Source organism: Sceloporus occidentalis, unplaced genomic scaffold (genome assembly GCF_023333645.1).
Source record: "Sceloporus occidentalis isolate IW3139 unplaced genomic scaffold, rSceOcc1.0.p SCAF_1, whole genome shotgun sequence".
In the NCBI taxonomy this organism is placed as follows: Eukaryota; Metazoa; Chordata; class Lepidosauria; order Squamata; family Phrynosomatidae; genus Sceloporus; species Sceloporus occidentalis.
In genome coordinates, this window is record NW_028316981.1 from 293316985 (window position 1) to 293330310 (window position 13326).

Sequence of the window (13326 nt, forward strand, 5' to 3'; positions counted from 1 at the left end):
AAGAAGAAGTAGATGAGAGAAGAGGAAGAGGAGTAGGAGGAGGAGAGAAGAAGAAGTAGAGGAGGACAGAAGAAGAGTAAGAGAGGAGGAGGAGGAGAGAAGTAGAGAGAAGACGAGCAAGAGAGAATAGTAGTAGTAGGAGGAGAGAAGTAGAGGAGGGGAGAAGAGGAGGAGGAGAGAAGGAGAAGAGAAGAGGAGAGGAGGAGAGAAGGAAACGAAGAAGAGGCAGAGGGAAGAAGAAGGGGAGGAGAATAAGAGGTGGAGAGGAGAAGAAGTAGAGAAGGAGGCGGAGAGCAGGGGGAGGCGAGCAGAGGAGCAGAAGAGGCGGGGATCTGAGGCGAGGAGGAGGCGGAGGCTGGGGTGGGGAGCGAGGGTCGGGGCTGGAGGGCGGGCATCGTGCCTTTCTTTCCCTGGCAGGACTGGAGCAGGATGGCTGCCTCGCAAGGCAAGAGCGAGCTGAAGCTGGCCGACTGGATGGCAGCTTTGCCTGGGAGCCTCCAGAACGTGCCCCTCTCCAACCTGGCCATCCCAGGTAAGGCGGAGGGAAGAAGGACCCCCGAAGCCAAGGCCGGCCCTGGGGAGGGGGGAGAGGGTTGCCTTGGCTTTGGCTTCACCCCTCCCTCCCTTGGCTCCTTTTTTCCAAATGGTGACCCTCAGCAACCCAGGCCAATGGAGACCTTTTGGGGATGTGCTCCAGATAGTAAGAGGGTCCTCCTCCTCTGGGTTCATTCCTGGAAAGGTGACATTGGCTGGAAAGCTCCTTCCTGAGCTTTGATGACCATTGGCTTGCCTTGGGGTTTTTTTTAGGAGGGGCGTTTGTGGTGGGGGGTTTGGAAGCCGGGCATCCTCTTCACTGTCTTATTTGTCCAGACTGGGACCCTATTGGTGAGCCCAAGGGTAACCAGATGTCCTAGCAGCAAAGGAGGACAGATTTCAAGACAAGTGTGGCACATGATGACCAGCTAAAAGCTCAAAACACTTGTCTTGAAATCCATGTTCCTTAGGGATGCTTTTGGGATTCCACCTGGAAACAAGGTGGACATGGAGGACATATCGTGGAAAAGGAGGATGTCTGCTCACTCTGGGTGAGCCCTAACTGGTGTCAATCCTTTGAGTTAAGGGTTGACTATTCCAAGCGTAGCTGAATATCATCAGTTCAATGGGTCTACTCCAGGGATGGATTCACAGCCCCAAACTGTGTTCTTTATCCCAGAATCCCAGGCTATTGGCCAACATGGCTGAGGCTTCTGGGAGGTGAAGTCCAAAATCTCTTGAAAGGGCACAGTTTGGAGACCACTGGTAGGCTTTTGCTTGTATTCCCCATCCGTCTATGGCCAAGAGATCTGTTTTTGACTGACCTTGTATGGTTTAGGTCAGGAGAACCTCTCTCCAGTTCTCAGCCATTGAAGGCTGAGTATGTTCCTCTAGTCTTTGTCCTGGGGCTCTCCTTCGGACAAGGGGAGAAATTTAGGTTTCTCATGGAACCATCTCCCCTTCATTGCCTTTCCATCTCATCCTTCAATGTCTCCACCTTCTGTTGGACCTGCTAGACCTCCACCAGAGGTCTCAATGACACCTCGAAATGTGTGCTGATTGATCTCTCTGACAAATGGTGCATGTGCTTGTCTCACTTCATGCTCCGCATTGGCTTCCTGTAGCTTGAGGGCCAGCAGACCAGAACCGATAGCTAAGATCCAAAACACACTGTGGAAATAATCCAGTTTCAGACTGTTTTAACTGCCCTGACTGAATGCTGAACTGTAGTTTAGTGAGACTTTTAGCTTTCTCTGTCAGAGAGCTCTGGTGCCACAATAAACTACAATTCTTAGGATTCCCTAGCACTGAGCCAGGGCAGTCTCAAACTGGATTATTTCTGCAGTGTGTCTTGGCCCTAAGAAAGCCTTATCTAAAGGATCTTTTAAATAATCAACAAAAGCAAATTCTGTCATGATAATGTGAACTCTGTTGTGGTCCTACTTGTTCTGTTGTAGATGTGTTTGGCTTCATGACCTCTACTCACTTCTGGCCCTCCCAAAATGTAAAACTGGGCACCGGTCTGCACTTTGCTTCCCTTCCTAGGCAACGAGGATTGGGTTCAGATCCACCATTTGGCCTTGAGGATGGAAGCTGCTTCAGTGGGAAAGTGCGGGTGGCGTTTCAGGTGAAGCAAGCTGAAAGCAAAGGCTCTTGCCTTGTTTGTGATAGCCGCACACTTGCTTGCTTCTTGGTGCAGTGATGGCAGTGACTGATGCACCTGTGTAGGAGCTAGAAGTAGGTTCATGTCTCTGTGTGTATCAGGAGCAGACAACAACAGACAAACAGCAAAAGACCTCAGATTGAAAAGCCCCATTCCATGGAGTAAAATACCTCTATGGATCAGGTAGGTGGCATCTCTTGGGACTGATACTCTTGCTCCAGAACAGGCAATAGCCTTGTTTCAGCCCTGCACAGCCTGATGCCTGCCAAAAGAGCTGGGCTAGGTTTTCCACCATCTTCCACTTACTCTTATGGGAGTTGTTGTCCAATGTGTGCCTGAAAGGGAAGACTGTCTTCCACCACAAAGCCAGTCATTGTTGTTTTAAGTCTGTAGCAGTAGTGAAACTTTTCATAAATGACTCCCTGGAGCAATGAGATGTGATGGGGCAGAATGGGACTGGAGTGTGGGACTGAAGTGGAGAAGCTCTGGAAGGTCAACATGCTTTTCTCAGCCACATAGTTCCATGAAGCTATCATTTCAGCCTTTATTTACCTTGCATGGTCATTAAGAGGAGGAATAGTATTTTAGTACTTTTGGTACTGACTTCCTTTTAGTACTAACACTATAGAATACTATACCTTAGTAAATATAGTCATGCTTTGAAGAGCTGATTCCAATTAAGTCATACTAATCAGTAAGCCTTTTTCAATGCCAGTTCCATTCTTATTGTTGACAATCAGTGCAGTTTTCCACTGCAAGGTTTACATCGCTCATGCTATTTACACAAATACTTGGGTATTCTCATTATCACATCTCCCCCAAATTTGCACCCCCCCAGATATGCTGGACTGCAAGTCCCATCATCCACAAACAGCCAGGCCATAGCTGCAGACAACAGTTGTATCCATCATGTCTGGAGGGAACCATCCCGGGGAAGGCTGCCGCAGGAGAGAAAGCTAATGAATGAGACAGATTTTGTATTTGGATTGCACACAAATGGAAGCAAGAAACATCTGAACCCTCATTTGTGGGAGATGAATCTCTCTCTGTGTATGTACTGTTTGCCTTCAAGTCATTTTGAGTTTATGGAGACCTTAGGATGTATACGGGTTTTTCTAGGTAAGATTTGTTCAGAAGAGGTTTAGCAATGAGGCTGAGAAGGTGTGACTTGCCCAAGGTCACCCAGTGAGTTTCCCTGGCCAAGTAGGGATTTGAACCCCAGTCTCCCAAAGTCCTAGTCTGACACTCAGACTGTTACACCACACTGGATCTCATGTTGCTAGATCAAAATGTCAAATGCATGATAGTGCTTTTTAAGAATCTGGGAGAGAGCTGGGTTTGCAAAGGGACTGGTGTGTGTGTGTGTGTGTGTGTGTGTGTGTGGAATAAGGGACACATCATTGTGCTTCAGATGACCTGGAAGACCATGAACTTAAAATATTCAATGCTTTCCAGAATAAAAGGTGTGTACTAATTTGGGGGGGGGGGGTATCCCTCGATCTAAAATATGTAACAACATCCAAATACATGGCCAAGGTTATGCAAAATTTACAAATTCTAGAAAGAGGCAATATGGAATCTTTGTAGAAACAAAAGACATTTTAAAATATTTGTCTGACTCTGAACTAGTGATCCATGTAGTGTGCCAGGAGCAGGCAGAACAAAGGTATTCTCATATGCTCTCTCCATAACTACCTGGTTTTGCTGTGGGGAGGAGGGATCCTTTGCCTGCAAGAATGTTACAGAAAAAAGGAGGAGGAAGAAAACAGGAGGAAAAAATGTTTTGTATTCTGCAATACAAAGGAATGGATTCTCAGCTAATTGCTAATTGAAATCTAATATATGCTAATTGAAATCTAATTCATGCAAATAGTTAATTACTCCAACACAGAAAGTGATTGGCTTGCTGACTGGAGATGTGTTTCTCTGGCTAGTTAAATATAACAACAAAAGCACACAGTTATTTCTTCCTCTCTTTTTCCCTCTCCACCCCATCGACTCCTGTTTTTCAAGTACCTTAAGCTCTGAGCAGCTCCACCAAGGAAAGTGGGTTGGAATGCCTGCGGTTGGATACTTTAAAGACCGAAGCCAGTAATATAGTGATGCTTGGAACAGTGTGCACTGCACTGAGATGAACAGTCGATGGTTGTCTGCAGGTAGATGGCATTTAGTCCTGCTAAGACGTCTCATAGCTCAGTATCAAAGTACACATTTTGCATGCAAAAGGTCCCTAGTTCCCTCGCTGTCTCCAGCTACGGATGGCAAATGCTGGTCTCTGGAACCGTAGAGTGGCTCTGCCACTTATAACAGAATAAGGTGGATCAATGCATGGACTCACACATTAGGTGATCTTCCTAAGGAAAGATGCCCTGCTGAGGTCATGCTTGGTCTGCCTTCAAGAACAAGTGCTTTGCAGTTCAGTGGGCACCTGATTTAAATAAATAAATGTACTGCAATACTTTTTATTTCTTTCCTGCCTCTCCTTAAGGCTTGAGGCAGGGTAGAACATGTTAAAATACAAGACAAGGTTCAACAAGAAAACACATAAAGCCAACAGTTGAAATGCAATACTATGAAACCATTAAATACACTCATATAATACATTCATTAAAATATACCATTTTTTTTAAAAAAATCATGATTGAAAATTGACTGGTTAGGTCTGCTGGAAGAGAGATGTCTTTAGTGCTGATTTAGAAACGATTTGGGAGTGAATGAAAATAAATAAATAAATAGATTCAACAGATTGCTCTCTGGGCTTGTGTGTGTGTGTGTGTGTGTGTGTGTGTGTGCTTTAGGGAGTGAGGGGCAGCTTGCTGTTGACACATTTTGTTATCCTTGCCTAGTCCTGCTCAAGCGTTCAGCCTAAAGAATCAGCTGGAGAGGGGCAATGTGGGGGTCCAGGGGATAAATTTTCACACGCATCCTAAGATTACAACTCCTCCCATAAGCATGGGACCCCATTTTGGTTTCATAAGACCAAGAGTGCATGGTGTGTGCATCTTGTTTCAATGGAGAATTTACCTTGTTTTAATGGGGGCATTGCTGCATTAGTTCACCTTGCCTTTTGGAGAGTTCACCTTGTTTTAGTGGAGGCAATTCTTTTTTACCTTGATTTTTTTCAGAGGGGAGGGGAGTGCACAGAAGCTAGTTAGACTATTGCAGCAGTGGGTGTACCACCTGTTCCCCCAACCTTCTGGCCATTCCTTGCAGGGAATGATAGGTGTTGAAATCCAACTCATCTGGAGTGCACCAGCCTGACGGAAGCTCAGAGTAAGCTCTATTGAACATACAGCAGTAAGACCTGAGTCTCAGTAGACCTGTCTAGCATAGCACAGCATGTAGATATGGCACAGTGTTAGAGTAGGGGACAAAATATACACAAGATATATAGAACAGTTGACTAAAAAATAGTGGTGGGGTCTCAGTTAATGATTTCTGTTACTTGGATTTTGAGGCTTCAACCCTATGCCTACTTATCTGGGGAAGCCTGGTTGAACTTATTTCTGAGTAGATGTACAGTCCATCTACACTGCAAAAATAATGCATTTTGGCACCACTTTAAATGATGTAACTCCATCCTATGGAATTCTGGGATATGTAGTTTTACAAGGTCTTTAGCCTTCTCTGTCAAAGCGTGCTGGTGCCTCACAAAACTACAGATCCCAGGATTCTGTAGGATGAAACCATGACGGTTAAAATGGTGTCAAACTGCATTATTTCTACAGTGCAGTGTGGTGTAGCAATTTGAGTGTTGGGACAAGGACTTTGGAGAACAAGGTTCCAATCCCTGCTTTGTCATAGAAACCTATTGGGTGACCTTTGGGAGGTCACATTCTCTCAGCCTCAGAGGAAGGCAACAGTAAGCCCCCTCTGAACAAATCCTGCCCAAAAAAAACCCTGTGATAGGGTTGCCTTAGGGTTGCCCTAAGTCAGAAATGAAGGCACTCATGAGAACAACAGAGCATTTAGAAATAGTTTCCTCAAGCTGTAGGTCAAATGTGGTATCTGCTTTGATCTTTTTTTTTTTGTACTAGACCCCAGTGATGCATCAACCAGAACCTGTTGCAAAAGTTACAGAATTAAAGAATCCAAAGCTCTGCTACTGAGTACTAGAGGTGTATGCCACTGATAGTTCCTTGACATAAGAACTGACTCCTGCTTATTTTGAGCTTTAATTATTTCAACATTATAATTTACAGTAGGAATCAGAATTATTTTGTTGCTGCTATTAAACAGCTGGGAATCAGAAATGTTGCCATACTACTGCTAATCTCTCAGAGATCAACCAGTGGATACCAATCTGTTTGGATCCCAATTGTTCTGGAGTGTCCCCACCCCTCCGCTCCATTGCTATCAAGTCTACTTCAACTTGTGCTGACCGTATGGATGAGAGACCTCCCAAGATCGCTGGTTATCATCTGCCCTGTGCAGTCTTGCAACTTCAGGATTGTGGTTTCCTTGACTGAATCAATCCACAGTATGGTCTTCTTTTCCTACTGCCTCCCACCTTACTAAGCATCATTGTCTTTTCTAGTGAGTTGTGTCTTCTCATTATATGTCCAGTATGAAGCCTCGGTTTAATCATCTTTATTCATGGTGACAGCTCAGGATTGATCTGCTCTAAGACTCGTGCACTGATCTTTTTACTATCCACAGTATCCATTCAACTCTCCTCCAGTGTCACATTTCAAATGAGTTGATTTTCTTCCTGTCAGCTTTCTTCACTGTCCAGCTTTTGCAATCATACACAAAAAATGGAAATATCATGGCCTGGAGTAGTGTTCAATGCTCATTCAAGTAAGTGCAAAGAAAGCTAAGGACAGCTCTAGATATTTTGCTTCCTGAGATGAAAGTCAAAATTTGTTTACAGAAATCGACTGAGCTGGCTGTTGACTCTTACTTGTATACTGGGTGATGGAATATTATCTTCTATGCAGCAGTGGATTTTTGTGCAAATTTTATCTAAGGTGCTGAACCTTGTCTCCAAAGCAGGTTTACTGACTGTGCCATGTGCATGGTTGACAGACTGAACCCAAAGGGTGCTCACCAATGGCTCTTCTTCATCCTAGAGAGAGGTGACTAGTAGGTTGCCACAGGGCTCTGTCCTGGGGTCAATACTATTCAACATTTTTATCAATGACTTGGATGCTGGAATAGAGGGAATGCTTATCAGATTTGCAGATGACACCAAATTAGGAGGAGTAGCTAATACCCCAGAAAACAGTATCAACATTCAAAATGGCCTTAATTGATTAGAGAGTTGGGCTAAAACTAACAAAATGAATTTCAACAGAGAGAAATGTATGATATTATGCATAGGCATAAAAAAATGAAAGACTAAGATATAGGGTGGGTGACACCTGGCTTGACAACAGTACATGCAAAATGGATCTAGGAGTCTTAGTAGACTACAAGCTGAACATGAATCAATAGTGTGATGGAGCTCAACAAGCCAATATGACTCTAGGCTGCATCCATAAGATTGAGGGAAGTAATAATACCATTCTGTTCTGCTTTGATCTGGCCCCACCTGGAATACTGTGTCCAGTTCTGGGCACCATAGTTCAAGAAGGATATTGGCAAGCTGGAGCATGTCTAGAGGAGGGCAACAAAAATGGTGAAATATTTGGAAACCATGCCCTATGAGAAGTGGCTTAGGGAGCTGGGTATATTTAGCCTGGGAAAAGGAAGGTTAAGAAGTGACTTGATAGCCATGTTTAAATATTTGAAGGAATGTCATATTGAGGATGGAGTTAGCTTGTTTTCTGCTTCTCCAGAGACTAGGTCCCGGAGCAATGGATCCAAGCTGCAGGAAAAGAGATTCCTTTTAAATATCAGGATAAATTCCTGATAGTAAGAGCTGTTAAAAAAAACATATGCTGCCTTAGAGTGTGATGGAGTCTTCTTCTTTGGAAGTTTTTTAAACAGAGGTTGAATGGCCCTCTGTTGGGGGTGCTTTGATTGTGTATTCCTGCATGGCAGGTAGTAGGACTAGATGGCCCTTGTGGTCTCTTCCAACTCCATGATTCTATGATTCTGTTATTCTGTTCTATGACATCCATCAACTGCCATTGCTATGAGATGCACCATGTTCCACTGTAGGCATACAGTCAGGATTCTCAGTACTCAAAGGGATCTTGTAGCACCTTTGAGGCTAACTGAAAGAAAGAAGCTGGTAGCATGAACTTTCACAGACTTGGGCCTACTTCCTCAGATGCATGCATTGGAGTGAGAGTCTAGAGACAGACCTATATAAGCTGATTGTGTGTGAGAATGTCAATTGAAATTCAAAACCTAGTGGATATGGAGATGAGGTGACTTCAGTTTTAATGATAGTGGGGGGGGGGGGGGGGGAGGCAGGGAAAAGGATGTTGCCATGAATGAGTATTGGTATGTAGTGCAGAAGCCAGAGAGGAGATGTGATGAACTGGGCAAGGGCACCCCCATAAGGATGGGGTTTAAATAGTGTTGAAATATGTGTAGTGTGCCAGGAAACCATTATCTTTGATCAACCCACTGCTGATGGACTGTAGTTTGTGGAAACATTTCAGTTCTGCTATTTCTGTCCAAACTTCCTTTGTAATTCTTTTGTTCATGGACCACTGTTCTGAGGACCAAAATGAAATGCCCAGGAAGGTTGACATGTTTTGCAACAGGTTTTTGTGTATTCCTATTTCTAACATCTGATCCCTTCAGCCAGGATTCTCAAGCTGTTGCTCCTTACCCACCATCCAGCATTTCCTCATTGAGACAATTGCTTTACTCTGCTGAATGGTAGGGTTGGCTTTCAGGGGTGACTGTTGGCTACCCTTTTGGAAGAGTAGTCAAACCACTCCTTCCTTTAGTTCATACTTTAAAGGAGGTATTGATGGTCAATGGCTCAAGTGAAAACAATCCAGTAAAAACTGGATTGTTTTCACTGCTCCATAGGGCATCTTGCAGTCTACTTTCTGCCCACTTGGATTTAGGCTCTTCGCACTAAATTCTCTTAATCCATCTGAGCAAACCTGTCACTTCTGTTATTATTTGGAGTATGCCCCATCCTATGAAGTTTGCAAATGCATCCTTGTCAGTTTTTAAGAATGAGGATAGTGCCTTTGATTCCTCCTTGCAAGCTTTTCCCAGGAAATAAATGGTTCCACTACGGATGAATTGTTTTATAACTTGTTCTTATCATCTTCATTGAAGTATTATTCTTTCTGTGCCAGTGGCAGAATTTAAATGTAGTTTTCCTCCCAGCAAGAAGAATGTCAACCTCAGTGCTGAAATAGCAAGAACTGAGTGTCAGAACTTGGAACATTATCAGCATCAGTTGTTACAAGAAGAAAAATATTCATAGGATGAGTTATCTTCAGCTTCCTAATGAATTTAGCCTGACTGGTTCAATACTGAAGATATTCAAGGGGTAATAAAATACAGTTGGTCCCCAGTAATTCACTCTGGTTGCAGATATTGCTTGTGCTTGGACTCAGAAAGATGTATATGGGTTAGTATCAGGCTTGAGACAACTGCAATTACTGAAGCCACTGAACCTCATAATTAGCCAAACCATGTTACAAATCAAGCCTGTCCATAATTCCAACATGTAGCACGGGGTCTGGTGCACCAGAATTATAAGACATAAAGGAAAAAATTATAAGACATAAAGGCATCTATACTGGGCCTTAGAGGAAAAACCAAGGAGAAAGATGTGTTCATTTGTTTGGATACTGGTTAAACGGTGAGAAAGTGATTGGCCTAAGGTGAGCTTCATGGTTGAGTGGGAACTTGAACATTTATTCATTTACTAATAGATTTATATTATGTCTTATATCATGGGGTCTCAGAACATCATGCAAATAAAATAAATTGAAATCGTGTAAAACAATTTAAAACAGTAGTGGACACTCTACTGAAGAAGAGCATATTGAACCCTTTAATGAATTAAAACATGTTAAAAGGTTACAATAGCTTACAACTAAGAGACCAGACGGTGGGCTGACAAGGCAGACTGAATCTTGGAGGGTAGAAGAATGACCAAAACATGGAACAGGTGTTAAGTGTCTGTTCTGTCTTCTTCTTACCTAGTCTGTCCAGTCTTGTCCAGCACTGTATATACCTATCTAAGTTGCAGCATGAGCTTTTGTAGACTTTGGCAGAGATCTGAAGAAGTAGACCTAAGTCTATGAAAGCTTATGCTACAACTTCTTTCTCATAGTTAGCCTTATCACATTACCAAAGAAAGTTGAGAGGCAGCGAGACAGAAGCAGCTTTTTGCTTACCTTGACATCGTAGTACTCCCGTTCTCCTTCCAGAGGGAGCTGGTAATAAACATGCCTTTTGCCAAACAGATTTTCCCAGCAGAACAAAATGCACAAGTTTACAATTGTCTCCCTCAATAGTAAAGCAGAAAGTAAACAAATGTAAGATGACAAGGCTCTCCATCTCAAAGGTGCCACAAGATCTGTGTGCATACAGAGCCTCTGAATATGGCATAGTTTCTCTGCTTTTGTTCTCATGGATTATGGGTGCACTCACCTGCACACTCAGTAACATCAAAGAGAGCTTCTATGCCCTCCACTGGGGTTTTTTTTTTTTTTGGGGGGGGGATAAAAAACAACAACACACAATTTAGAATGACATGACATTGGTGGTAAATAATGAGGGAGGTTTACTGAGTACTTTAATGTTGCTTTTAACATTAAATATAAAAGTATATTTTAGACATTCTGGGGTCTTTTGAGTGGAATTTATCATATTTTATGCCATTCTCAATCTAAGATTATTTTTTAAAAATAAAAAATAGGAATGAAAACCAACATGAGTTATATAATAAACTGGATTTTAAAACTGTGTTGTGAACAATGACGGCTCCGTACTTTTGTAATCCTGTCATCATTATATAGCCTAATGAATCATGGGAATCAATTACTGTTAGAAAGTAACTTTTCAAGTTCAGCTGGTGAGGAATGCTTTGACTTACAGGAAAAGAGATTCCACCTCAACATGTAGTGGAGTCTCCTTCCTTGGAGGTCTTTAAGCAGAGGCTAGATGGCCATCTTCTGGGGATGCTTTGATTGGGATTTCCTGCATGGCAGGGGGTTGGACTGGATGGCCCTTGTGGTCTCTTCCAACTCTATGATTTTATGATTCTATGACTAGTTTCTGCACAGGGAAATGCACCAGCAGCAAGTGACACCTTTGCTGAAGGAATTGCATTTTCTGTTTATTTGCTATTTAGTTTTACTGTTAATATATAAAGTAGTGGTGTTGGATGAAATGTGGCCCACAGACCTCACATAGCCTGGGCATCCTTGATTCCCCCCCAGATAGTCCATTTTATGGCAAAAGAGGGTGAATTGCCTGTCCATGAAGCCTCTAGGCTGGACATTTCATCTTTTAAATACATCACAGTCCTCCTTACACTGTTTAACATGTTCAAACCCAGCTACTTTCAGGATTTGTTCGGCTTTTTAAAAACACTTTTTAGAAGTCCATGCAGCCCCAATATCTATAGGGCAGAAAATTGGCCCACTGGTTGCCCTCCCCAAATATTAATCCTTAAAGAGCGTCAGATCTGTTGTTATATGATTGCCATCAGCAGCATCATTATCATCACCTCATACATATATATCCCTCCTTTCCCCCAATATAAGAGACCCTTTACAGTATATTAAAACCAGAACAAATTAAAAGCATACAAAAACATCAGTAAAATATGTATGAATGTAATTTTTAAAAGCAGTTAAATAATCTATGGAATTCAAATGTTTATTCAAGGACAGGATGTAAAAAAAACCCACAACATTTTGTAAAAGCTCATTGCTAAATTGTTAATTTCTAAAAGCCTTTTGGAAAAGGGAAGTTTTCACTTGGCTGTGGAAGGCAAGAAAGGAGGGAGTCATCCTGTCCTCCTTTGGGAATTGGTTCCAAAGTCTGGGAGCAGCCACCAAGGTAGCCTTGTATCATATCTGGGAAGGAGTGAGACTGAGAGAAAGGCCTTCCTCAAAGATCTTAGAGCTCAGGCAGGCACACATAGGGAGATATGTTTAGACACATTATATCCTTAAGTTCATTTGAGGAAGGTAGCATAGTGATGTGCTCCTAAGGTCTGCTGCTCTTAGGGTTGCCATACGTCCGGACCTCCAAACCAGGAAAAATGTAGGACAAAATTTTCAAATGTAGGACACATTTTTTGTGTGCCCTACATTTGAATAGGAGCCTCGCTGAGGGGAGGCTTTCCCTCGCCGCCTGGGCCCTGGGCCTCGCTGCAATCGCGGCAGGGAATGGAGTCCAAGCAGCAAGGGTATCCTCCTCTCAGGGAGGCTTTCCCTTGCTGCCTGGGCCCCGGGCCTCGCCGCGATCGCGGTGGGGAGCGGAGCCCAAGCGGCAAGGGGATCCTCCTCTCAGGGAGGCTTTCCCTCGCCGCCTGGGCTCCGGGCCTTGCCGCGATCGCGGTGGGGAGCGGAGCCCAAGCGGCAAGGGGATCCTCCTCTCAGGGAGGCTTTCCCTCGCCGCCTGGGCTCTGGGCCTCGCCGCAATTGCGGCGGGGAGCAGAGCCCAAGTGGCTAGGGAAAGCCTCCCTCAGCTTGCCATATCCCGCCCGGGGGCGGGGGCAAACCGGGGCGGGACCGTGCGGACCCGCCCCAAACCGGGAAAGTCCCGCCCCCAGGCGGGATATGGCAAGCCTAGCTGCTCTGCAGCCATAGTGGCTCTCACTATGTGGAATCATCTTCCTCCATATGAAACATGCTCTGACAATTCTTAGTTTTAGGCACATGTTGATGACCAACCTATTCTTTCTCCCTCGTTTTTTAAAAATAATTTTATTACTTTACTTTCACTAGCAACACAAAATACCTAAAAGGCCAAACTAAACCCCAAACCCAGCAACTGATAAATTTGTATTTTCTTTTCACAGACACGTAAAGACTTTTCTGTTTTGACAGGCATTTGATGAGTGACTCTATAAGGCCCATTTCACCTGAACCATGTGCTGGATCCAGCTAACTGTTATGCTGGTGTTTGCATATATCTAATGATAATATATTTTAATCTGGTTTTAAATGTTTTTATTGTTTAATCTTGTTTGAACTTTTGTATCCTGTGAATTTTAAACTTGTAGCCACTTTGAGTCCTGAAAAGGT

General features: G+C 43.5%; 1 protein-coding gene across 2 annotated transcripts in view; it reads left to right on the top strand.

Annotated features, from left to right (window-relative positions):
- Positions 1–423: 423 nt before the first annotated feature.
- Positions 424–13326, top strand: part of PLCXD3 (phosphatidylinositol specific phospholipase C X domain containing 3) — a 117353-nt gene continuing 104450 nt past the window's right edge. For both annotated transcript variants that reach the window (XM_089496113.1, XM_089496122.1), the window contains exon 1: positions 424–532. In XM_089496113.1, coding sequence (XP_089352239.1) covers positions 430–532 — 103 coding nt within the window. In that variant the 5' untranslated portion in view covers positions 424–429. The remainder of the gene's footprint in view (positions 533–13326) is intronic.